This window comes from Melopsittacus undulatus, chromosome 4, assembly GCF_012275295.1.
Source record: "Melopsittacus undulatus isolate bMelUnd1 chromosome 4, bMelUnd1.mat.Z, whole genome shotgun sequence".
NCBI classification, from domain to species: domain Eukaryota; kingdom Metazoa; phylum Chordata; class Aves; order Psittaciformes; family Psittaculidae; genus Melopsittacus; species Melopsittacus undulatus.
The window spans coordinates 5,818,428-5,845,653 of NC_047530.1; the positions used below are offsets into that span (position 1 = coordinate 5,818,428).

At 38.3% G+C, this 27,226-nt stretch overlaps 1 protein-coding gene across 1 annotated transcript in view; it reads left to right on the plus strand.

The window, feature by feature from the left end:
* The first annotated feature begins 10,747 nt into the window (after positions 1 to 10,747).
* The window catches only part of MYBPC3 (myosin binding protein C3), a 59,676-nt gene continuing 43,197 nt past the window's right edge, over positions 10,748 to 27,226 (plus strand). The window contains exons 1-8 of the mRNA XM_013130312.2: positions 10,748 to 10,900; positions 19,268 to 19,534; positions 21,975 to 22,070; positions 22,332 to 22,418; positions 22,566 to 22,714; positions 23,654 to 23,771; positions 25,126 to 25,174; positions 26,400 to 26,444. Of these exons, the coding sequence (XP_012985766.2) occupies positions 10,876 to 10,900; positions 19,268 to 19,534; positions 21,975 to 22,070; positions 22,332 to 22,418; positions 22,566 to 22,714; positions 23,654 to 23,771; positions 25,126 to 25,174; positions 26,400 to 26,444 (836 nt within the window). The 5' untranslated portion in view covers positions 10,748 to 10,875. The remainder of the gene's footprint in view (positions 10,901 to 19,267; positions 19,535 to 21,974; positions 22,071 to 22,331; positions 22,419 to 22,565; positions 22,715 to 23,653; positions 23,772 to 25,125; positions 25,175 to 26,399; positions 26,445 to 27,226) is intronic.

The window sequence follows — 27,226 nt, forward strand, 5'->3', positions numbered from 1 at the left end:
GCTACTTCTTCATTTACTTAGAAACACCTTCAATGTTGTCAAACTAATTAACAAAGATAACAGGTGAAATACATTACGCTGAAAGAGACTGCAATGATGAAGTCCATTTTAAAACACATATATAATCACTATTTTTTCCTGTGCAAATGAGCCCTGTCAGTTGAATAATATCTCTTCACTTATACCAAGAATGGCATTTATAGCTCTATCCGGTTCAGAACATAACAATTAACCATATTCTTCTGTGGTTTCACTCATTTTCCTGCTCCTGTTCTTTCCTTTTGCTTGCTTACCTCCACAATGGTATCTTGAGCTTACTTATGAGCCTTTCTGGGAAATAAGTTGTGTTTAATCATGTCTTTGAAGAATTCTAGCACAAAAGGTTGTCAAGCTTTTGACTGTGGGTTTTAATCCCTATTGTAAAACAATTAATAGTAACTAATAACAATTCCATTGCATAGATTACACTCAATTCAATATTCAACCCTTGAGATACCACAATAAGGTTTCCCAGTATACCTAAACACAGAAAACTCAACCAACACTGAGAAAATTAGCATTTTAATTTCTAACATTATTTAATACATCTCAATTGTGTTCAAGCACTCAGAAATCAGGAAATATCATCATGATTCTTCCAAAATAGAGGAGGTGCAATGAGATAGGTCTAGAATGAAGAGAAGGGTCTTCTTTAACAATACTGAAATTAGGAAGAACATGTCAAATACAACAATTTGGAAGTCGTAGCTCAGTAATGTAACCAACTTGAAGCTTTTCAGAGCTTGCTCCTCACTGAAACCAGAAATAGTTGAAAGTGATGAGCTTCTTCCAGATGTGGGTTCTTGAAATGACATCTAAATGCAGTCAGTTTTGTCTACATAACAATCACTGTGGAAGTGAAAAGGCTGGTGACATCACTGAGCTACAGTATCTGTTGGAGCCAAACATTAAAAATCACAATGTACTTCTCAGTTCATGAACACCTTAAATACATCAATCAATGGCAGAAATCAACTGAAGGTTAAAAGCGGGTGAAGGCATCAGAACTTTCTCTATCCAACACAAGAATAAGAAATAAAAGTCATCTTTCAGTCTCATAAAAAATCCTGCAACCCAGCTTTTCTTTGGTGTTCTTTGAGGACCATGTACACTTTCCTAGCCAAATGTTTTATTCAATTAAGGATAGGATATGCCAAAGCTATAAAACAGTTTTAGAAGACATTTTGTTTCTAAAATCGTAATGTAAGAACTTACTTCCTATAGGACACAATGTCATACTCACTAAAGTAAACTCACATAAACGACATCTGCATCCATGCTGCAATTGTAAGGTGGAAACTGAAGATACTGAAGTTAGCTCTATGAAGCCTGGAACAACACTCAACACTGACATCATTAGGGTTTCCTCAATGCTGAGCTAGAAACTCAGGACTCTTCTGCTTGGTAATGATGATGTCTCTCCACCACTGACTTGCTACTAGAAAGAGACATTTGCCTTCACAGAATCATAGAATCATAGAATAATTTGCATTGGAAGGGACTTTCAAAGGTCATCTAGTCCAACCCCCCTGCAATGAGCAGGGACACCTTCTACTAGATCAGTTTGCTCAGAACCACATCCAGCTTGGCCTTGAATGCCTAGAGGCATGGCACATCCACCACCTCTCTGGGTAAGACTTAAAGAGTTGATATTCAAGAAAACTAGAGGATTAATTCCTCTCTTCATAAAAATATCTCTATCATAAACACAGCTTGAAAAGCAGAACTGATTATTCTCACTATAATTTGGAGGAGAAGGATCATTTCCTCTTACAGGAAAGCTATGATGACTGAAAAGAGCTAACTGGTGAGCTACTTGTGGAGATGTTTAGTATAACACAAAAGCCATTTCAAGCTTGTCAAAAAGCCTTCTTACATCTCAGACACCTAGTTTTCCATTTGCTTATATAGAAAACAATTAAATGTTAGAGAAATAATACTAAATTAAAATAAATGAACAGAAACAATAAGAGCCTTTACATGACTTGAGCAGTGTGCATTACTATAAAATATTATTATAAAGCAGTTATTTGCACTTGAAGAATTTGCATTTTAGACTGCTTTTGGTCACAAGTCACATGGAAATGGAAACAGAAGAATATGAGGAAAACTATTTCTGGAGATGGTATTATTTATAATTAAAATGTTTCTAAAAATACTATTGAATATACTTTAATGAACAGGATTAAAGTTTTCTTTATCTCCAAAGTTGAATTCTTTTTCTCTTCCTCTTGTTAATGCTTTGAAATACTGTTTCTATAAATACTCACTCCCCATCTGTTTCTGGTTAGGTTTTTCATCTGTGGCATAAAGAGTGTGAATAATCATGTGTTGCAGCTGTGAAGGAGGCTAAAGGATGATGCTTCTCCGCCACAGTACCCTTTGTATCCTATTCAATCAAACTGGTCAGGATAACAGGCTGTCTAATCAAGCTGAATTATTGCCATTAAGTTTCACATGCAAACAGAAGCTTTTTGGCTGTTTTAGAGAAAAATGCCAAATTTCATGTGACAAAATCACTGGTTCAGGAAAATTATGGAGAAGGAAGCATTCAATTTTATCTGAAAATGGTCAAGTACCAGACAGGGAGAAATGCTGGAAAAAGGTAAGTCAGGGCATTAGCTGGAGAGGTAACCTGTTAGTACCACAAGTTTATTGGAACATTTTGTGTCCAATTGCTGTTGGAGATCCTCAGTCCTCTTTCAAAGCAAACATTCATGTTATACCCAGATATTCAACTTACATGTGACCTTTGCAGCCTGCTGTAAAAAACAAAACCAAGCACCTTCATTAGCTGCTGACTAGCTCCTGAACAATGTTTGTGGAAAGGTATTATTCAGAAAATTCATGTGGAGCTAAACCTAAAATACTGAGCTTCCTACAGCATTTTAGATCCCCAGTCATACATCACAGGTATAGAAGGTTAAAAAATTGCCCTGGCTGTACAGAGGGAGAATCTGCTGATAATAATTTGCAGGGATCACATATATTTTTAAATTCTGCCCCATCAAAGAGGGTTTTGGACATTCTTAGATCTGAGCTGCTACTCACCTACATCAGACTGATCTGCAGTTAAAGTTGTTATCATTTGGTTTTGCCTATATGCCTTTATAATATCCCCCAGACTTCCTGGAAAATACATATATCATAGAATCATAGAATAGTTAGGGTTGGAAAGGACCTTAAGATCATCCAGTTCCAACCCCCCTGCCATGGGCAGGGACACCATGGCACCCAAGGCTCTGTCCATCCTGGCCTTGAACACTGCCAGGGATGGAGCATTCACAACTTCCCTGGGCAGCGCATTCCAGTGCCTCACCACCCTTACAAGTAAAGAATTTCTTCCTTATATCCAATCTAAACCTCCCCTGTTTAAGTTTGAACCCATTACCCCTTGTCCTGTCACTACAGTCCCTAATGAAGAGTCCCTCCAATATATGTATTCTAATAGATTTACTGGTGGGGTTTTTTGTTTCTGTCTTCATTAAATTTTATGTCCATAGCCTCGCTTTGCAATCCACACCACCAGTCTCATAGTCTGTGTCTTTATTTTCAAATACAGCAGGGCTTATACTCTGTGCTTTGCCAGGTTTTTTTGCCCCAGTAAACCTGCCTCAGTTTACCTTTTCTGTTTGTATCCCTTAATCTCTTTTCCTTTCTTAATATTTTTTTCTATTTTTTTCTCCCTAATTCAAATCTGTGCATGACAAAAGTCACTTGATAATTATCAAGCTTAATTCAAGATACAGTGCCAACTTCAGGACTGGGACATCATGTGACAGTTCAGGTTCAATGGCACTCTAACTTTGTTTATACTCTATCTGCACACTGTAAATCCATAGAGAGCCTTTATCACTGATGACAATACAGTAAGTGTTTTTCCTCTGAGAAAACGCAGAACAATCTCTTCTCCATGGGAATCCCACTCTTATGTATTTAAAATGTGTGTATTTCTATTAGAAAAGACTATGATATGCCACAGGCTACAGCACATTCTGGGTACCAGTTCCAAGAGTTTGCATTTATTTCTAACTTACTTTGTGTGCTAACTTACTCTCTCTCTGCCTTTCTTTATTCTAAGCAATACTCAAACCAGATTTACCTTATTTCACATAACTATATACCTAAAACAATAAAAATGCAAAGCTTTTGATAAACAAAGCTACTGAAAGGAATCCACTAATCTCATCCTATAGTCAAATAGACAAACAGCTTTGCTCTTTGAAACAACTGTAACATAGCTAAAACTTCACCAAGTTTCACCTAACAAATTTAGATGTTGCAGTTCAGATGGCTCAGTTGAACTTGTGGTATGAGGGAGGTCTGTACATAACCCAAGGCACCAGAGCCCTATCCCAAGAGATGGAGAACATGAACTTTTTCCAAAGAACATGAAAACAGCAGAAGGCTGCAGGTATTTCTCTTTTTCTCACTGTAACTCATCTGTGTCTGCTTTAGTCCCATTTATTTCTCTCACAATACCTCACATCACCACACAGGATCACAGAGTAACTTTGGTTGGAAGGGACCTTCAGAGGTCACCTCATCCAAGCTCCTACTCATAGCAGGCCAATTAGATCAGGTTTCTCAGGACAAGGTTTCCTTCCATCCTCTGTTTCTTTCCATTCTCTCCACTCATACAGCCACATCCCCCTTCTTCATGCCGTCAGTTCCCCACAGTGTTACTTTTTACTACTGGGGAGCCAAAGCAGTACGTGAGAATAAGCAGAGTAGTCTATGGGCAAGAGGGGAATGAGGATGTGGTAGAGGAGATAAGGTTTAGCAGGAGGTGGTGGAGGAGAAGGAAGGGTGGGAGGAGATATTGGGGAGACCAAGGTTATGCAAAGGATTGGGGAAGCGGCTTTGTGGTAGGAAGGAATGCAGTTTCTGTGCTTTAAGAGCTCCCCCTGAGCTTTTGTTTTAACTCCCCAGCAGCAGAGCAGCACTGCTCTTCATATGAGAAGCCTTTTGACCACTAACACCTCTGTGCAGAATGCTCTGATGCCTTATGCAAACTGAAGAATGTTTGGGTGCTGAGCTGGGCATTTGCGTAAGCAAATCAGTTTGGGTTTCTTTTAGATATAACTCATTTTCTAAGGTTTGAGTGTTTGCTTTTAGAAACCAAATACTAGAATTCTTCTTTAGACATTCCCTCTTCCATGTTTTCCAACACATCAACACTCTGTTCCTTTCTCAGCCCCAGTTATCCACTTCAAGCCCTTTGTTCATCTTTAGACCCAGCCATATTTACCTCCATATTTAGTAGATCCCAGTTGCTTTATTCTCCATGTCAGCTTTCAATATATTCATGGCTGGTCTTATTTCTTCCTCTCAGACCAATTTTTCTCACATGTGCCTCAAGTGAGCTTCTCTTTATGCCTAAGGTTCTCAGTTCCAATATATTCATCCAGCCATTTATAGTTTTCCCATCCCACATCCTCTTACAGTTTCAGTCTTATCACCTATTGACTCCCAGTTCTCTTCCGTCCCTCCCATTTCAACCAGAGCTCCCCATTCTTGTCATTTGAGGATCTATTTCTATTCCCTCTCACAGTTTTCTTGTCCCCACCGTACCCTTGAAACACATATTTTATATCCTTGTCCCACTCTACTTGCTGTGTTCCCTTATCTCTCTGAAGGTCCAGTTCTTTGCCCCCATAGCTCTCCCCTCTATTTTGTATGGACCTGAAAGAGATGCTATGAGCACAGAACATACACACTGTTCACTCTTAGTTCAAGTGTATGAATTCAGCCCAAACCCCACAGCAGCCTAGATAACAATTTTGCTGACCCCTACACCAGACTCAATTGACACAGTGAAAACTTCCTCAGAGAATAAAATCTAGAATGTTCTCACTGAGCATATGTAGACTGCGTTTTTTCCATATAGCCTAGAATATGGAGCCACTCAGGTTGGGTATCGTGAAGCCAGTTGAAAGTAAAGCAAGTTGACTGTCAAATGTCCAGAAAGATCTCAAATATGGGATGTAAAGTGTAGGGATATAAAATGTCTGTGCAGAGAGAAGCTCAAATAAGCAGGATCAGTGTTACCCAAATCTCATTAACCCTCGAAAACTCAAGTTTTGCCAATGAGGCCAAGTGCCTTTGCACTGTACACCCCTGAGCTCTGTGTTCCAAAAGCACAAATGAAAGTCTTTGGGGTTTCATGGTGTGCAGCACTTCAGTGAATGACTCCTGCTGGGTCTGTGCTCTGCACTGAGGCAGCTCGGCTACCCCACCTTCATACCAGCAAACTGAGGGTGAATTGTACTGCCTTGTCCTCAGAAACTGCCGAACTGTAGAGGTGACACTTTCACAAAGCAAAACTAAGAGGCAGAGAAGCAAATAAACAAAGACAGAGACAAGAAATCAAATGGCACAACAGAAACTGAGAGCAAAAAAAGTACAAAGTAGAAAAGTAATATATAGATTTTCCACCTGGATAGCTACATTTGGACAAAGTTGTAACCGCCTAAAAATATAGCCTTTTAATAGAAGTCAGAGAGTCATATCAGAGGGAGGTGCTGTTAAGTTTGTCTAGAAATAATAAATCCTCAGGGTTTTCTTCATAAATCATGCTGCAGCTATCCAAAATCAGGAAGATAGATGACATGCTCATCACTGCAGGGCACCTATTACTGTCATTTTTGAACCTGACTTTGAACTTCATTATGAAAGCCACTGTAAGAGGCACAGAACAATTTAAGACTTGCAAGATAATTCCTCTGGCAGGGAAGGACACCCTTTCCCCTCTCTTTCACTTCTTTAGCAACGCTGCAGAGAGATTTATTACATGTTGTTTCACTGTGCTTGTGTATCAGTTCCATTTGAATATGGGATGAAAGTTCAGACACTTTCTATAGAGTTGTGTAGTGTTGTGCTGCATTGGTAAGTAGGTGTCACAATCCACTACACATCTATTTTGGGCCAGTGTAGCCCTCACTATCATATATTTCATTTGCATAGCAGTTTTGTTATTAAAAGTGTCTAGCTAAATAAATAAATTATATGTAGAAAATGCTAGAACAAACTTTACTATTACAACGATGCTGCCACCTGGTAACCAGAGGTGTAATAGCAGAGCAAACATTCATTTTGTTCTGCCTCCAACATACAGATAGATTTAAAATGGTATTTTAAATCACATTTAAAATCACAAAAGCTGTAGAGTTATAACTGCTATAGGATCATTTCCCTACATCAGATTAAATTCTAGTGGCTCTGTTTCATTGCGGGGATGCAATAACTCACACCCTCCCCTGATTAAACTTGACTCTGAATCCTGGAAAGTGTCTATGGAGAATAATCAGCTAAGGGACTGATTCATTGCAGTACTTGAATTAAATATGCCTGATTTTGAGCACATAAGTAGTCGTGTTAAGTCCATGTTTAAAGTTATCCATGTTCTCCGGTAAGTTGCCGAACTAAAACTATACCACTAAATATTTAAAGAAAAAATCAAATTGACAGTGAGAAAGATATGGAATCCAGAAAATGAAATCCTGAGAAAATTCCAAAGAAAATAAGATGGTAGGTGTCTTCATGCAAAGGAAAATGCTACAACCACATTAAATAAAGATTATTTACGGAAACAGAGAAAAAAACCCCACATATAAAGGTTGGGAAACAAAATGCATAGAGAAAAGGCTCCCAGGCACTTATAATCCATAAGTCTAAAATAGTTTCTAAGTATCTGTGAGAAATAAACAGGAGAGAATGCAAAACAGAATGCTCTTATTTACATGATCCCAGCAGGCATTGCTGAGATGAACTCCTGCATGCTGTACTCCGTACATTAATAAAGAAATACAGAGTATATTGTCTAGCTTTCCTTTCTAATAGACAGTGCAATTGCTTCCTCACCTTATATATTTTTAGTGACCTATTATTCTATCATAGCAGCTTTTGTAGATGAGCATATTCTTTCAAATTCCCTAGGAAATGATGGCTCATAGACAGTTACTGGGATACTACCCTCGAAAAATACCCTTAAAATTCAGTCTAATGAATGAGTGTACATCCTTTGAATAGCAACATGGTTTAGATCATCCCATACATTTCCAGATAAATCATGCCGTGCCAGAATGAACTCCCCATTTGCCCCGGAGGGAAGCAGGACCCTTCCATCACTGTCCAAGTGACCTTTTACAGGCACATCATTGTCAGACACATGCCTGACAACTTTACAGACAAATACCTGACAATAAGAAAGACACAAATAAAGGAAAATGCTTCCATATGTAATGGGTTTAAAAGTGGTTTAATGTAGATTTACACAGCTGTGGCTTTTGTCCTAAATAAACCTGAGGTGCTGTGACAAAGGCATAGAAACAAACAACATTCTAACACTGAATAGGAATTTCTGTTCCCTGAGAAGAAGATATTAAAATTTGAAATTGGAAACTACAGAATCAATAATAGAAGTCTTATTCTTACAATGTGTATGTCAACAGTGGAATCATCATTATTGGAAGGTATTGAGCCCAAGGAGTTAATGCCATTTTACAAAGAAATGAGTAAGTATGTGAATCAATAATACTGAGAGTTCCATGGACTTCGAAGAAATATTTAGGATGTACTTAAGCTATTATCTATTAGCACCCAGAGTAAGTTCTGTGTTAGACATGTATTATCATATATTGAATTATCCCAAGGGTCTCAGTTCTTGCTTTGAAGCCCCTTCTACTTGACACTCTCAGAGGACAAATACAAGCTTGGAGTATAAGATAAATACTACATGCATAAAAACTTCTCAACACAGCAAATAGGCTTTCAGTAAACACAACTGTTTGCTAAAAGATGAGTGAGGGAGAATTAAGTAGCAAAACTCAGTTCTCTGAGCAAAATGATTCCTGAGGAAGACCAGTATATTATGATGGCATTTAAAAGAGGTTCATTTGTTAAAATACTGCAGAAGTGACTTCTAGTCATAGAATCATTGAATGGTTTGGGTTGGAAAGGACCTTAAGATCATCCAGTTCCAACCCCCTGCCATGGGTAGGGACACCTCACACTAAACCATGCTGCCCATTATTTCAATGACACATACTAGAGAGGCAAGTGAGCTAAGAAGTGTGGCTCGGATCACAGTTCACCTCTGGATAGTCTGCACACATTGCCTTTATTTCCTCTGTGGTAGCTCTGTCTCCTGTGGCCTCTACTGTCAAGGGTTGCAGTGAGAGAACTCTCTTCCCAGAAGGCACATGGATGTAGTTCTAACAGTGTTTGGGGTCTGCTCTGGAGAGAAGAGGGAATTAATGGCAGCTCTCTAACAAGGAGAAACGTTGAAGAAGGGAATAAGGATCTTCACTAGTTGAGTGACAGATCTTTCACAATGTGGGACTCAAACCCTTTGAAAGAGTTCAGACCAAAGCAAGTAGCTGAGATATCCTGACTCCTAGCGAAATGCCTCAGATACAGGAAAGTAGGTCAAAAACCTATCAGGCTAACCTGTGCTCCACTAGAAACAGAGGCGACAGAAAACGTACATAGATCACATCCTGCCCATCTTTCTCACTCATCTGAAAAACAATGAGGAAGTATTTGGGCCTAAATCAGGAGAGGTAACATCAGTCGTTCTTGCATGTTCACATTTGTCCTATCAGTCTACCCAAAGAGTCAGTTGTGAAAGACAGAAACAAAGTACAGTGATTGATGGGCTGTGTGCACATTTGTCTATTCTGAGTTCCCTACTAAAAGCAGAAATCCTTTAGATAGAGGTTTTTACAGGCTAGTAAAACTGGAAAACCTGAAAACTACATTGGTTTTAGAAGGGTTTTTCAATACTAGTGGTAGCTAAAATGTGCTAAGTGGTCAGCATACAGAGTTGCTCTGATAAAGCTCAAAACTCAAAATGAAGCAGACAAAAGAGGCATGAAATGTATATACCACCAGGTCAATGAAGGGAGGATTGTCTGCACTCACTATTTTGACATATGCTAAATGTATTAAGAAATAAGAAGCAATGACTGGAGCATTAAATGGAAATACCAATGTAATTTTCTACTGAGATTTCCCCCAGTTCTTTTCTATATAATTAAGTAGAATTAAAACTTTTGGAGGTATCAAATAGAACCTCAGAACCATTTTTTAAATGGTATCTTAAAGGAAAAATAGAAAGACTTGCTAGTTTTCAATAACTACATGGTGAGGATCAAGTGGGTGGATGGGGAGGGAGGACTGAAACTATTTAAATAACGTCATGCTTCCTAGTTGTGACTGCAAATGTCAGTCCTGTGTGTCTGAAAGCTCTCTCCTGAAGGTTCACATTCAGTTCTACACAGTGTTCAGTAGAAGAGAGCAAAAAAGAAACAAGAAAAAAGCACTTTGAGGGCTGCTCAAAATCTGACCCAATTATAATAACAAAGACTGAAACTGGTCTCAAGAATGCAAACAGATTCAACATCAGAGTAAGTACAGAACCAACATGCAGGAGATGTAACTATCAGATCTACTCGGAGAACGTGCTGTAAGCATGGCAGTGTAGGAATTCTTAATGCAAACCATTATGTGAAGCTGGAAAATGTACAGTACACATGGGCAACGTCATACTGTGCTCTGGTTTATACCAGCAGCCCAGTGGTAGCCAGACTTGGGTGGTTTGAGCTCTCTGGCTCCTGGAACTTGGCTATATTTATCCCAGCTGATGTAGCCTGTCAAGTGTGTTGATAAGGTGCCATAGTTGACAACAGTGGGGGATCAAAGGGGAGGAGCAGGATGGGGGCTTCCACCAAGTGTTCCTTTAGGGGGTCTCAAAAGCCCTGTACTCTCATTCCTGTTTAACTTGGACCCTGCTTTCTAGATACAACTGGGAGCTTCTTCAGGAACAAAGTGAAGATGCCAGAGCCTGCAAAGAAAACAGGTAAGGATCAGAACTGAGAGAGAAAACCTAGCAAAGCTCAACAGGGAAAAATGTGAGTAGCTTTTCTACACCAGAGAAATGAGATGCCTCGGTGAAAAAAGAAAAATAGAGAGCAAAAAGAGATGTTATTTTATGAAGTTATAAATGCAAGAGATGCTGAGTGATCTTGCAGAGAAATCAGTAACTAGCTTGGTAACCCTTAGCCACAGAAATTTCTCAGGAGACTGTGAATGAGGAAAGAATAGAGATGAAATGCATTTAATTCTCAGATTCTTTGCATTTCTCATTTCCTTTCCGGGTCATTTGAAAGCAGCTTGTACTGTCTCTGCTGGTCAGTTAGGCAGCATAAGCCTCTCCTGTTTCTGTTTGGTTTGTTTGGGATATTTTCCCTGATAATTTTGAGGAAGTGTTATTAGCAAATGGTTTTTGTATTTGTTGTTAGTGAAATCCCTGTGAAAATGAAATCAAATGGCACCTGTTTAGAGTTTATTCTTCTTAGTTCTTCCAGCCAGTGACAGTGGAGCTCTAGGGAGAACAGGAGATACTGTACTCTAAAGAATATATATGTACTTCTTTTCACTCACCCTCATCCATCCTTTCCCCTTGAGCCACTTGATAACCAACCATTTTCAGAGAGCCAAGGTCACAGAGCCCAGTGCAAGTCCTGCCCCATGAGAAAAACATCAGGAAAAGAGTTCAGATTTAGTTCTAATTTAACATTAAGAAATAAGGGATCACTTACAGCCTGCTCACATAGGAAAGAAAGGAAGGACTACTTTGGGGTATAAGATGCAATGAATCTGTCTGTCTTGGAGAGCTGAGGTCAGGATACCTGTGTGTGGGTAGAGGAAGCTGTCTCAGGAACACTTTGTGCCCACAACCAAGCTGGGAAAAAAACTTGTCAAAAGCTGAAGTTACAATTGTTTGCCAAGTGTGCACAGGGCTGCAGAGAATTGTACTACAACTGAGATTCTTCACTTTTAGAGCTCTCAGTCCACTGATGCCAGTGCACACCCAGAATCACTGTTACCTGGTTGCACAGTACAAGGTGCATGCTTTTTTAACAACATGCAGTTTCCAGAGTTAATAATAGCTGCTCTACCTATACTTTGTGAACAGTCTCCTGTTGGACTGGTCAATGGGTAAGTCCCCCATGATCACAACAACTTTCATTTTGGCCAAAATATTTGGAATCAACCACTGCCAGAGGCAGAGCACAAATGCAGCCTGTAACTCCCATCAAGAGCTGCAAAGCACTAAAGCACGATGAACTCCAACAAGATTATTAATGTTTCATTTAGATGATATCTCTAAAGCAACAGTGGTGTCACCAAGCCTTCAATTTTATCACATCTTAAAGCTGCAATTTCTGAAATCAGATGGAAATAGAATCATATACAAAAAAGAATAGCAGACCTTGTAACAGTAGAGAAAACCCTGAAAATATAAGCTGTAAAAGTTCAATAATTACCCCCAAAATAAGACATTCATAATCATATCTTATTTTTTAAGTCATGTGATTTCTGAGATTTATTGAAATGTTTAATGCTTGTGATCAACAATGCTGGCAAAAAAGAAATATGACAAGTAGGCAAAATTTGACAGTATGATCACTGAGGCATTGGGACTTGATTTGTAATGGTTTAGCTGCCTTTAAATTGATACTTTTAGCCTTTGTGGATGAAAGGCAAGTTCTCTGTTTGTGAAGATGCCCGCCTATGCTAGCTAATGATGAAGAGAAATCCTATTCCAGCTTATTTCCCCAGAGAAATCTAATAGGTGTCTAATATCATTGGTCCTACACAATCCCTACAAACAAAGCAGCCCAAACACTGTGATTATCACAGCAGGGGGAGGAAAAGCTCTTATTACCCACTCTGATGGAGAAAGAATCAGTCATATGTCCCATAACTTCTAGAGGGGCTCTACTCATTCTCCTAAGAGGCATTAATCCCTTTGGTTTTCTATTTCATATTGTTTATACAGTTCAAGCCATTTCAAGGTGGGAAAATGTTGAGTGCAATCACAGGAGGACTGAATAATCATCTGGTGATTCATACTTGGACAAATTACAATCCCTGTTGTCACATACGATACAGTCAGAATACCGAAGAACCTTAGAGATCTTTTGTCTCTGTTGCTGAAATGTAGGCATCTGGTGTATAGATAAAGGAGAATGTTTCATGCCAGAGAATGATCAGACAGATTCTGCCTATATCTACTGTTTTAACAAACCTTTTAACATGTTAAAAACAAAACAAATCACAAAACCTAAACCAGTGAAGTAGATTTTCCAACAGACATTCTTTCACTTCAAACTGTCCAACTAAAACACATCAGGATGAGGCACTGCCCTGTTTATTTACAGAATACCAAAGGAACCAAAGTCGTAGCTTTCCCCCCTCCAAGAGCAACGGGATTTAGACCTGCATCAATTTAGCATCAGAGCAAGCAATTAAGCGTTGAAAAGCATCACTTGTTGCAGAAGCTTTATGTTCTTCTCCCTTTGATTTAAACATTTCATAGTTGATCTCTGTTCAAAGCCTTTTGGAAAGCTTTGATGGCTTTTTCTTTTTGTTGTGAAAATTCAAAAAGGTTAAAAAAAAAACCCAACCATTTCCCTAACAATATTTTGTGACATTAAGAGGAAACAGCTGACCTTTTAAACACCAAATTTAGTAGATAAATGGGACTTAATGGGAAACGAGTGCATTGCTATATCTGGCAAAGGAGAAGTCTGGTATTACTCACCTTCTCTGAAAATCAGACAATTTTTATTCACATATTTCACAGACTGAGAGGTCTAGATTTTGCAGTTCAGATTAGGAAATTTATTACCGGTCTATAAATAACCTGGCTTGTAAATACACAGAGGCTTTTGGCATTAATAATAATCAATGTTGCATAATGCAGAGTAAATTGTACAATTTTAGTTTCAATATAAACTCATTGTTTTGTATTTTCAAATACCTAGCACAGTAAAGCACTGCTCCATGATAATGAATTTCTATGCATTATAGTAATGCCAATATAAATAGTAATAATTCATATAGATATTTTTTCCTCTTTTCTTGGTTAAGATTCAGAGCAAACTGAACTCTATTATCCCCATTTTACAGAAAGTGTGATGGATGCAGAGAGGTGACCCTGCTTAATGAAACTATTCCTTGCCTGTTGCTCATGTTACAGGACTTTACAATCTCAGCTGCTGAAGTAGGCAAGGAATGATAAGATTGAGCAGTTCAATAGCTTTTGGATCATGGAATGATTAAGCTTGTAAGTGCAAGAAGCCACTTTGGTCCAAGGAATGCACAGCATCTTTATATAGTTCCTCAGCAAGGAATTTACGAGCTATGTTACTGAAGTCTGCTTATCCACAGTCTGGCTCTTAACTCAATGGAAGAGCAAATGGTATAAAAGGAAAATTAGATGCCAAGTGTACGTATTAAAGCAAAGACAAGTTTTCAACATGTAGCCTTAACAAATTAAGGAATTCCAACAGATAATATTACTTTTGTAATATTAAATACATTGACCAGTTACTTATTTTAATACCAAATACACAGAATGAGCAGCAAGATACCTCAGCTTTGTAGGACAAAACCTGAGTGTGTTTTCTGATTACACCCACTGCAGATTTCTGCTGCAGTTTGTAGCATGTGCATTCAACCAGATATATTAGATTCTGCTAAAACATTTATACCTTTACCAGTTTCCATTTCAGAAAGGCAGAAATACCATCTGAAAGCCTTTATCTAACACACAGTCTCTCTAACTACTTATCTCCCTCTCCTCATTGTACACATCACAAATAATGAATGCTGAAGAGCTGAAGTCAGAGCCACCACTCCGGAAAGCAGAATGAAGTAAAAAAAAACCTCAAACCAAAGAAAACCAACCAGCCAAACAAAAACCAAACAAGAACATTTCTCTCCTCTATCATTTCATTAAGTTAAAATCATTCTTGGGGAATCTACACTTCATCCTCACTTTCATTTCACAAAGTTCACCCCTACTTTGAAATTCAGTGGTTTTAGGAAAAGGTTTTCACCTCATGCTTGTGATTCTTAACAATCCACATTATTTAAAGAATGTGGCTATTAACTAAAATCATTCCAGTTATTTCAGCATTATTTTCATATACTCTCCATCTCCATGTTTTCTGCCAATAATCAAATAGGAATGTCTCTGCTGTCTTCTAATGTTTATTCTTATTAGGGATAAAACAGTAGCTATTACTAATGATCTGATGCTGTGCAAAGGTAATAGAAAACAGTCTCTGCCTCAAAACACAAAATAAACACCCAGCAAATAGGTAGTTCAACAAGAGAGCAAAGGAAATAACGATTAGCACAATAGTGACCTGAGCAGTAGCTTAGCTGTTTTCTAGAGTTTTGTATAGGACAATATGAGCAAGTTTTGAAGCAGAATAGTAAACTAGGTTGCTGGTGGATGTTAGAAGGAGATTGCTTTAAAGCAGGTCAGAAAGTAAGGGAGAAAACATGAAAGTGCTAGCACGATGATTTATTAAATTTATTAATTTAGATGGCAGCAAATTAAACTTATTAAATGGCAGCAGTAGGAAGCCAGAACACTAGTTTTATTATTTTATTTAGGAGAAAAGTGAAGGAAAATGTTATTTTTAGAACTTAAATGATTTCATTCTTGTTCAATTTGGTCAAAACCAAATGTGTTTTGTATTTCTTCATCCTCCTGATTGAAAGACTTTATTAATCAATTACTATCAAAATGCAATCTGATCATGGATCTCCAAACAGAGCTTTCTGTTGAAGCTGTAGCTCATGTAACACACGCAACTCTATGGCTGATGTGTACATTGTCAGGTGTTACAAGACTTTTAAAGGATGGGTGCTGCAAGCAAGTTGTGGTAGCAGCAGCCTTAGCCACCACAAAGTTTTCTGCAAGACTACAGACCACATGCAGCCTGCTTCCTGTTCTGCCTGGGGTAGAAACTTGTTGGTTTACATTGCTCAGAAGTTATATGAAGTTCTTTGCATTACAGAAGCTAGAAATCATTAGGAATGTCAGGGATATCAGAAGTGAAGTGTTGAAAAGTGCCTCCAGCCCCATTTTCTTTCATTAGCTCCACATCACTCTTCTCTCCCCATATTAAACTCCCCACAGCAATTCCAATTCCATCCTCACAAAACACACACACACATAATACTTGTCACTCTCCCTCCCTTGGATAATTCCTGTCATCATCAACGCTGATAACTCATGTGCATTCTCCGGAATTGCTATAGAATGTTAGTACTAATGTCACCTTCCTCTCCCTTTGTGCTGGGTGGCTTAGAATTTACTGGAAAGCAGAGAGTTATCAAAGTGGATGGCAAAGGACATGGCCTACTCAGTCATCAGGTGTCTCAGCCCAATGGCATGTTCAACAGGAGTCTGGATAAACGTGTGATAGTGCCTGACAGGCACAAGAGCTACAAGACATTCCACAACATCACATGAAAGGTGTCACAGTCACTGGGTTTTCTGCAGCCTGATGGTGGTGGTCGTATCAAAGAGTGTTTTGAGTACAGGATGGATATATGGAACCCAGAGGGGAGTATCTGGGTAGAAGCCAAATGTTGAAGTGAGATTGCCAAATGGGTAATGTGTTTCTAATAAAAGCAGGCAAAAGCGAGGCTTTCATATAGTCAAGAAGTTTAGAAGGGTAGTGTTTAGGAACATTCCTAGTAAGGAAATAGCTGGATTAGTTGGAGTAACTGCACAAGAAACAAACCCAACAAACTCTGCTGGTGAACTTGGATTTATGTGTTACTTAAAGTAGCAGCCCCAGTGAAGGAGAGTGGGAATACCTGATCTCTCACTTCTCTTTCTTCTATTAAGCAGCTCATTTTTCCTGCAGAAGGAAGATTGATGGCGTTCTCTTCACATGCTTGTTCAGCAGACTCTCTTCTGCAGCAATGAAATTTCCTGCAAAATCTCCAGCTGTACATTGCTACTTTACAAATACAGAGAGTGAAAGATGAAAGGGAATAGAGATGGACTCAGACACACGCTGCTTTGGGCATTGTCACTCACTGACTCTGAATCTCGACTGCAGGAAAATGACTCTTAGAGTGTCTTTTCCCTGTGTAAAAGTGGGTTCTTAACAACTGCTCTAGCAGACCTTTGTTCCCATGGGGGGATCTTGGGGCTTTCCCATTTTACACATTAGTATAAGTATTTAAACTAATTTTGAGTTGGAACTGAAATTAGCCTTTTGGCAGGAAAGGGAGAGAGGAAAGATAAAATAGACAAGGAGACCTACTTGTAACTTCTACATATGTATTTAGATTTCCCCAAAGTCAGAAATAGTATGTGGTGGTGGAGATTTCTCACTGTGCACGTAGTTCTGGCCAACAATCTGTTTCTGTTGAGTCATCTAAAGTAAATGTAAGAAACTTTGCAGTGTGTACAGCAGAGAGAGTTACTTCCAAGTACGCATGTCTTGAAACCCTGCCATTTGTAGGCTGGAACCTTTACAGGCCACATTGCTGTTAAGTAATTAATATATTTATAGATTCTTTTGTGCTAAAATGGAAGAGCAATGATGATAGCACTCGGAGACAAAAAGCATGCTTCTTTGCTGCTTTATCTCTAGCGTCATAGGGAAAGTATCCAGGCAGTAGGTATTTCAAGAGTGGGTTCCAGAACAGACCTACCTCCCCACTGTGCAGTATCCTGGCCACCTTTTGAACAGTGTACATCAAACCTGATGTCTGCGATAACTCTTCTGCAGTTATACACAATACACTGCATCAAAGTATACCCTGCTACGCTGTTTACTGAGGTGAAATACTATATCAAAAGATGTGCAACCTGTAACAGGCACTGGAACATTACGTTGTAGTAGGGAGCAGTATAGTATACACTGCAAATGTGTATTTGCAAAATGCATTTACATTTTGTACATTGCATATACAATGAAAATGCAAATCCACTGAGGTAAATCAATTTATGCAGTCTGAAGACATGCTACAGGAATAGAGACTTTGTGAAATGATCAGATGGTATTATTAGGAATATTTATACTAACTAAAGCACCTTCTTGAACATGAAGATAAACTATTTCTTTAAGATATTTTCATGCCATGTTCCTTTCATTTTTATAAAGCAGAAACAAAAGTTTAAAGCTAATTATAACCATGTCTGTGGTGTTGGAAGAGCTCTTGTTGTTGCCCAAGTAGGAGAGCAATACATAATTTGCCAGAGAGGTAACAGGTATAATTAAATCTGATGGAATTACTAATAGTTTATAAAAGCCTGGTTACAGAGGTGTAAGCCAATAAAAAGATGACAAAATGGTGCATGAAAAATATCCAGTATATGGATCAGAATGTTAATTGCTGGTATTTTTATACATGAACATAGTTTATGGCAATTAGTGAAAAGAGAACAGGTATCAGAAAGACCAGAACATGAGCATAAAATGAAAACCTTCATTAAAGTTGAAGAAACCTAAATAAATCACAGTAAAGAAATTAATAAAATTAGTTACCTTATTGAAATCTAATCTTGAGAAAGATTAGGCTGTTCATGGACAGCATCACATTATATTGCTTGCTCTCCAAAGTCCTATCTGTTGAGCTACTTTGATTACATATGACCTAAACCATCATGTGGTTTATGCTTGTTCACCTTACATATTAATAATTCCATTCATTCTCATTATAAGCCTTATAAGTGCTTCTTGACACAGAGAAGATATTTTGATTGACCTTGTAAGTAATTAGAAAACTAGTTGTTGTAGTTCTATGTAGGCAAGTAGTTTAACTTCTAATGCTGAATTAAGCATTTGAATGCAAACCACCGTTCATATTGTTTAGCTGGTATAAACTTACAAAGGCCATCATAGGAATGTTCACTAAAATACTGAGCAGTCAAAACAGAAGGATTAAAGATGAACCATTCATTCATTGCACTATATTAGGTCCCACATTATTGCACAAACTACAGTATCATTGGAGGAACAGATCCTGGTCCTGTTTAACAACTGTATTAAGCAACTGTTAGGACCAAATTAATATTTCTAAATAAAACTGCATGGCAAATCATTGTAGACAGTTTGATACGTAAGAATACACATCATGCCATGGTGTTGTAGATCAAAACATTCATTCATGAAATATCAGAGTTCATTTTAGGGGGAAAGAATGAGGAAGATGGACAGGGATAAACTCGATAAACTCAAAGACAATTCACAACTTCTCTGTAGAAAGTGTTGTAATGTATATCTTACATGGGCAGATGGGAGAGCAAGGAGACAGCTGTTGCAGCCACAGCAGCTGACTACACCAGATAGGTCACAACTGCAAACCAGACTTCTGTGAGCCCTCTCTCTTTTTTTAGTGTCTGCATTTACCAAGAAGCCAAAGACAACAGAGGTGACAGCCGGAAGCACAGCTGTGTTTGAAGCAGAGACAGAAAAAGCTGCCGTCAAGGTGAAGTGGCAGCGAGCTGGCACAGAAATTACTGAAAGTGAGAAATATGTCATCAAAGCAGATGGAAACAAGCATTCACTGACGATCAATAATGTAGGAAAAGAAGATGATGTGACATATGCTGTAATAGCTGGAAGTTCCAAGGTGAAATTTGAACTCAAAGTCAAGGAACCAGGTACGGTGTTTCCTAAGCAAGTCTAATTTCATCCATATTTTCAGTTCCACATGCAACCTTTATGAATGAGGCCTATGGGAATTAGCCTGTCCTAAACACTGCCAATTTTCTCTACCAGCAATACATATGTTTCACCCAATTATTTGATGCTACTCATTGACATTAAGCTGAAGAATACATTTCCTGTGGCTAAAACCATTTCCAGATATCAGAATTCCACACAGTGGAGACCACTGAGGAAATCTCAGTGTATGTCTTTAGAATTCTGTCAAGCTTTTCAACTTAACCACTGAAAACTAAAGCAAAGCTACTCTAACCTAACCTGCCCTGAACTAAGATGCCTATGATTTAGGCCTGGTATTTCCATTTGTTTTAATTAATATAATTAAATACAACAATTGTAACCACTGAAAAAATAATACAAGTTATGCTGCAATGTTTTAGGAGCTCATACATTCCACAAAACTGTCTCAAAATCACCTGCTAAAAAAAACATACATGTCAAGAGGGACTTGAATGCAAAGAGTAAGTTTTGTGTTATTTGTATATCACCTACAATTACTATTTATGCATTAAAGGAGCAGTTCAATAGGAAATTGAAAAGCTTCCCCAGACTTTTCCTGGGAAAAACTATAAAGAGCCAAATTCCCTGGAAATTCCTCATAAACAAATGTCTGAAGATCCTAAGGATAGAATAATCACCCATTTTATGCAATATTTTGACCTTCTTGATCCCTTTTTTGCCCTTCCAATGTGGTTCCTATTTACCACTTCTGGTATTGTAAGTTTTCATTCTTATTGTGGTGACAAGACTTACTGAAAAAATATTGGTGAATATTTAACAGGAGACAAGATATCTTGTTCCAGATGAAAAGACTGCATGACAGGTTAAATCCTAATATGGATTAGGGCAATTTAACAGCTGTCAGAACTTATAAAAGTATCATCTTACTGACTGTCTCATCCTAGAAGTAAATAGTTACATATTATACTAGTTATATGTTCCTCGTTGTCCTGCAGGTAAGTTCCAGGTAGATTCTGCTAATGGCAAACAGCTTACAAATAACGGAATTACTGAATTTGGAAGTGTAATCATCACCTATAAGCAATACACCTCTGACAAGCACACATTCATGATGGAGTTATTAAGACACCAAAAGGGAGATAAGTTTCCTATGTACATTATATGTTGATACCTCAAAATAAGCCTTTTCTAAACAGCTACACATCCCAGTTATGGGAGCATCTACACTACATTTGTTAAAATAATGTTTAGTTCTCTGCAGTGAAAATCAAATTGAAATTTATTTGCCTAAGATCCAATGGGATACCTTTTAACAATAAAAGTGGGATAGTTTGATACTTAAGTATTGAAATACCAATTTAAAATCACACTCCTTTCTTTCAAGACACAAATACAGCTTAGGTAAAAGGCGCACATTTTCTGAGTGTGGTTGACTCATGTTCATGGGTTCACAGATATTGTCTTGTTTTTCAGACCTTACTAAGATTATATTGTTAAAGAGTAACCGGATCTCCCATTATCATTTTCATATACAATAATAACTGGAAAAATGGAAATTGCCCCCTAACCTGTTCAGACAAAGCCACCTCCCTTTGTGACAGAGGAGCCACTCAAATCAGTCATCACATGGCACAACAGGGCCTGAAATCCCCGGTGAAAAACACATTGCAAATGCCTGGGAAGGTGCATGTGGGACTTGAGAGGTAGGTGAGGCCCTTTGGAAGTGGCTCCACTACCTATGGAAAAAAACAATCTTGCTGCAACTGATCTGTTTCAAGAAATTCTACCTTCCTCCATCTGCCCCAGTTGCTCACTTCTCCCTTTTCATACATTTCTATCTTCTCCATTGTGCCAAATGCATTTGCCTGAATTTCTCTGGGAGGTCACGATTTAATTGAGAGGCCAGAAACTTCCATGAGCCAGGGGAGCAAATGATAGATGCATTTATAAAGTACTTTCTCCATATTAATTACTAGGAGCATCTGGAGCTTTTCCCCAAGCTGCACACAGCAGTAGCATCTGGAACGTTACATTCCAACAGCAGTTAAACAAAATCTCATGAAGAAGCAAATTGTTTACAAAAATAACAATTGCATCATTTTACATAGCTTTTTCTATTTAGAGCACTGAAGTTAGCATCAAACAGTAGTGTTACTGATCTGCAGGGTTTCTATGCATCAAGACCAGAGAATGTAAAAATCCAGGCATCAGTTTTTTCCAAGCTCAGCAAAGGAAGACCCTCATCCAGCTTCAGCAGGCCTCTTCTGCTTCCAGCACATCCTCTCACTTCTAGAAAGACACAGCTAATTTCTCTGCATTTCCTAATACACATTTAAAGCTGCTTTTGTGCAAGATTTGTTCAGAAAGGAAGCAGAATCACAATTCTCTTTAATCTTGGCTTACATTCATTTCCAGAGAAGAGTGAGACAGTCGCTCCTGTTGAAGCTGCTCCAGCCCCAGCTGCCTCAGAGCCACCTGCACCACCAGTAGAAAGCAACCAGAACACAGAAGGTAACAGAGAACTAACGCTGCTGTCAAGTCTGGTTTGTTAACAGAAGGGAAGAGCAGAAACGGGGAATTCTTAGGGTCAGGGAGGAAGAGAGAGCAGCTGAAAGCAGACCGCTAGTGGTGAATGACAAACAATAAAGAATAAGGAATCTCAGAGACAGAGGAAACATGTTGAGATATTTTGAAGTTAGGAAATTCACTACATAGGCTGAAACAGAAGCTGATGCAGAAATGTCCAACTTATAATTCTGATGTTTATTTCAGTTGCACCTACTGGGACTCAACCAGAAGAGCCTCTAGACCCTATTGGGCTCTTTGTGACACGACCCCAGGATGGAGAAGTTACTGTTGGTGAGTAAAAAACGTGAGTCAAGTAATGTGTCTAAATTGTACCAGTTGCTTGACTATTTAGCTTTCCATGTACAGGATGGCAGCAGTGATATAACAGATAAATTTAACACTATTTGTAATCTTATTTTAACCCACTTCCCTTACAAGGTGGGAACATCACATTCACTGCCAAAGTGGCAGGTGAGAGCCTGCTGAAGAAACCATCAGTGAAATGGTTCAAAGGAAAGTGGGTGGACCTGGGAAGCAAAGTGGGGAAACATCTCCAGCTACATGACAGCTATGATCGAAATAACAAGGTACAACTGGCAGAGTAAGATTCTCAGTCTTCTAGACCCTATTCTGGGGAAAACATAAGCAAATGTAGGAATGGTTTGATATCAAGGTACCCAAAGCTGTACACAATGCTATAGTTATGCACAGAAGTCTATGTTTTGACTATGCAGCCAAGAGACAAGCACTACATACAGACTTTTGCATACCTTATCTATGGTGAAATGAGGAAACAGCTGGAGGACATAGGGAGCAAGTTTTGCACTACTTACTGCAGGATTCCCTTCATCTTCTTCTCAAGTAGTAGATACTTGCTATATTTAAGAGAAAACAATAAATCAGACAGATATTTAAGTATGGTCTATCTTGGGTTTAATAGATCAAGCACTTAGCTACTAGTGTTGGAATTTATTGTTTTCCTGCATTGTCTAAACTACTTTAAATAGCTGAGTAAGATCCCTTTTGGCCACAAATGCGTTCAAAGATACACAAACAGGAATATCAGAGAGTCTGTACCATGACTTCTCATCCTGTGTGGTATATGAAACACTACTACCCTCTCCTGGATGGAATGGAACAGACTTGCTTACATTAGCCACTCCTTTTGCTGAGTTTTCAAGCGTACAGTATGCACGGTGGAGGCTGTATTTGTTTAATGAAAGCTCTATTCCTCTTTACAATATGACTGCACACACCAGTACACAAGTATAGTTTGCTAATATAGCATTGTATCCTCTGAAAGACCTATACTGATAATACTCTTTAACTGTCCCTGCCAAACTAAGGGGGTACTTGTAATTTATATGATAGTAATGTTACACACTCAAGAAGTTCTGAATTCTAAAAGGAGACAGAATATTTTACCTATTATCTGTTTCTCTCCATTACTTAATATGCTGTATTCTCTCTCTATTTCACCATTTCATTTGTGAGCTCATGAATTCTATCATTGGTGCCTGTTCCAGGTGTACACCTTTGAATTGGAAATCATAGAAGCAAACATGACTTTTGCAGGAGGGTACAGATGTGAGGTGTCTACCAAGGACAAGTTTGATAGCTCTAATTTCAACCTGACAGTCAATGGTAAGATGAATTCTTGCCACCTTGTTCCTTCTTTTCATTTTTTTTCCTTCTTGTATGCCCACCAACAATTCTTCCTGGTACATCATAGCTACTAGACAACGTAGCCCTAAAGAGCTACACGTACACTTACAAAAGCCCAATGATGAGAACTGGGATGGGTTGGCAGCGATACAGAGCATTAGAAGTAACACTGATGCCACTCAAGCCAGAATCGTGATGCTTTTAAAGAAAGCAAACAGAAAGATGCAAATCAGCCCAACTTTTCTCTGGCTTTATTCCAGTCTCAGATCCATTCTCTTCTCATATTTAATTCCATTAGAATAATAGAGAACACCATTTTATTTTGGCAAAAGTTCAGCACTAAAAATGGATACTTGAAAAAAAGAGGGAAAATGAAAGATTTAAGCATGTGACACTATTACTAATTCCTTTCTTCCCAAAAAAATCCAGTCCTGCAGAAGCACCCTGAGATGTAAAATTGTTTTAAGATTAGATGACTTATTTTACATATTACATGGTGCCACCTTCACAACTGCTCGACTGAAAAGCTTATCAGTAACTGGAAGGGAAGGACATTTTAATAATGATTTCCCCCTGGTGTGGAAGAGTTTGCACAAAGCAGTATAAACATGGACCACCTGAAAGAGCTGAATGTTTGGATTATTCCCTGTTTCAGGGGTTCTGTTGCAGGGATTGCAACACTCAGTAACAAGTCAGCCTAATATGCAAAGACAAAAGTGTGTTGAAGTTACTCAGTCAGCAGCGTTCAGTTTTTCACCAGATGGGTGTAGGAATCATGACTTAGTAGCTGTGACTGAGAACAGTTTTTCTCCCAGTAGTTGCAGGACACCTATTCATACCAAGAGAAGCTTAGAACAGGGTACTAAAGTTTTCCCTGTGCAACATCCTTGCTGGAGTTTCTGTACATCTCTAAATACTTCCAGGGATCTATTTTTGCTTTCAGAGTACGGATTATAATTTATTAGTAGTAATAATATTCAGTTGATACGCAGTGGCTTTCTCATTAGTGTTTTAATACCCTGTGAAGCCAGTATTGAAACTAATATTTACCAGCAGGAGAACTGACAAAGAACAGGTAAGACAGTTCATCATGTTGCAGGTTATTATAAAGCATGCAACAAGAGCTAAGCTACACACAGAACACTGGATGTTGAAAGCTAATTACTGTTTGAAGATGATGCTTCAATCTTTCAATATGTAGTTGATCACAGTTTACAATATAAGATCTTTAGAAAAAAAAACAGATCTGCAAATGACAAGGTTTAGAAATAGCATTGTATTTCTGCATTATTTTGACTTTCCCATTCTTATTCATTACTTTTTGCCACATCAGAAGCACCAATACCTGGAGACTTGGATATTCGCGCTGCCTTCCGACGCACGTGAGTATGTACAGTGGAAACTCATGTAGATCAGTTTGTACTTCCATGTAGCATTCATTACTTTCCTAGGCAAAGCTAATTAAAAGCACAAAGATAGGGATGTCTACTAAGAAGATATTTCTACTACTAAATCCTAGAGATCATCTAATAGAGTTTAGACTTTGTATTAGCATACCAAACATGCTTGTCTTCAATTATTCAGTTGATAATGTGTAGAATCCTACCAAGATCTTTAGCACTTTATTTTTCAGACCTGTAAAGAGCACTTCAGATCTATATCAATAGAGAAGAAAAGATTCTGTTTGGTGCATAGTCTTGATGTGGTCCGGCTTGAGGAATTACATATACCTTAATACAAACATTTGCCAAAGAGAAGTGAGGTTTGATGGGAGGTCTGTGAGCAGCATACCACTGATAATATTAATATAAGCCTATTGAGTGTGTTTGTTTTCATGTTCTATAATTATATTAATTTAATTAAGTCAACGATACTATGTCTATGTAAAACTCAGATATATTCAGGTCTTAGACATTAAAGGCTGCAAGGCATTGCACTGGTGCTGAGAAGGCTATTCTCCCACATCTATAACACTCTCTGGATTGATATATGACTTACTGGAATAATGTTCCCTTCTATTAGTAAAAAAAAAGGCACAACTGGTTGGGATTTTATTCAGACAATAACCACATGGTTTTTTCACTGTTGAGTATTTCTTCTCCTTTTGTGTGATTCAGTTTCTCATTTTTGTTCTTATGTATCTTTGCAAAATTACTAGACCAAGAATATTCCGACAGATAGCTATTTCTCTAACACAGGACACAAGTCATCTGTGGCAACTTCTTCAGTTTTTCCCTAGAAGTTCTATTTTTTAATGAATTTTAGTTTAGTTTTGGTTTGATTTTTAGCATTATATCACAAAGAACTAAAAAAGACTCACAGCATTTATCTACAGTCAAATCCATCTACAGCAGGCTGACCAGCCTTGCTGTGATGCCTATTAAACAGAGGACACTTGGTGCATAGCTGCATTGTGTTATTGCACTGCAGTGGAATCAGGCTTTGAGTTTCTCTTCTTGGTAGCACAGAATTCAGAATCAGTTCAGAGGGAGTGCAGTGTGAGCAGCTTCAGGCTGTTCAGACTTTCAGTTTCTGCTGTAAGAATGGAGCCAGATTTTGAAGTGACCTGTTTAAATCTGAAGCTTTCTCTTTGATACCCTCACTCAGGAGCCTAGCAGGAGGGGGGAGACGGATGACTTCAGCCTTCCTCAGGTAGCCCCTGTCTGTGTCAGCAGACAAATTCCAGTCTAACAATGAACTGTCTCTCTCTGCTTAGGAAAGAAATAAAATAAGGGAAAAAAAAAGAAAACAAAACAACAGCTTAAATTCCAAATAAATGTTTATGGTGTATAGTATTTATAAGTCAAATCCATACAAATAACTAGTAAGATGAGTATAAATAATGAAAAGAGTAGTTTGATAGTCCCAAGAGAGGCAGATTCATCTACAGAAAATGCATGTGTTTGAAAAGTGGCATCTTCTCACCACTGTTACAAGAAAAAGTAACTTCAAATTACATGCATGTCTGCCCCTGATATTTTACATGTTCTCCTCTCTACTGACCACATCCTGACGGAGATTGCCGCTGCTCACAGAAATGTACCGACACACATGTAGATGAAAATCTGTTGTTTCCTGGCACACTTTTTACCCAAGTATCATTTAATTTCCCAGCCTATCCTTTTTGATCCCAGTGTCTTCTACCATAACAAAAATAGGAACACTGAGATTAGACTTAACTCTGTGCATGTTAAAGGAATTATTAGGGCCTTATTCTTCGGAAATCTTAAATATTCATTGCCAGGCTTTCCTGAAAATCTAATATAACTACAACCTGGATAGCAATAGGTGACTAGTTATTCTCCCAGCTGTAGATTATGGTTTCCTGAGTACTTGATCAGAAGAATCCTCTTCAAAAACTGGTATTATACTAATGATTCTCATGTATGTTTTATGCCAGCAAACACTGAAAATCTTCTAAAAGTAGGGAGCAA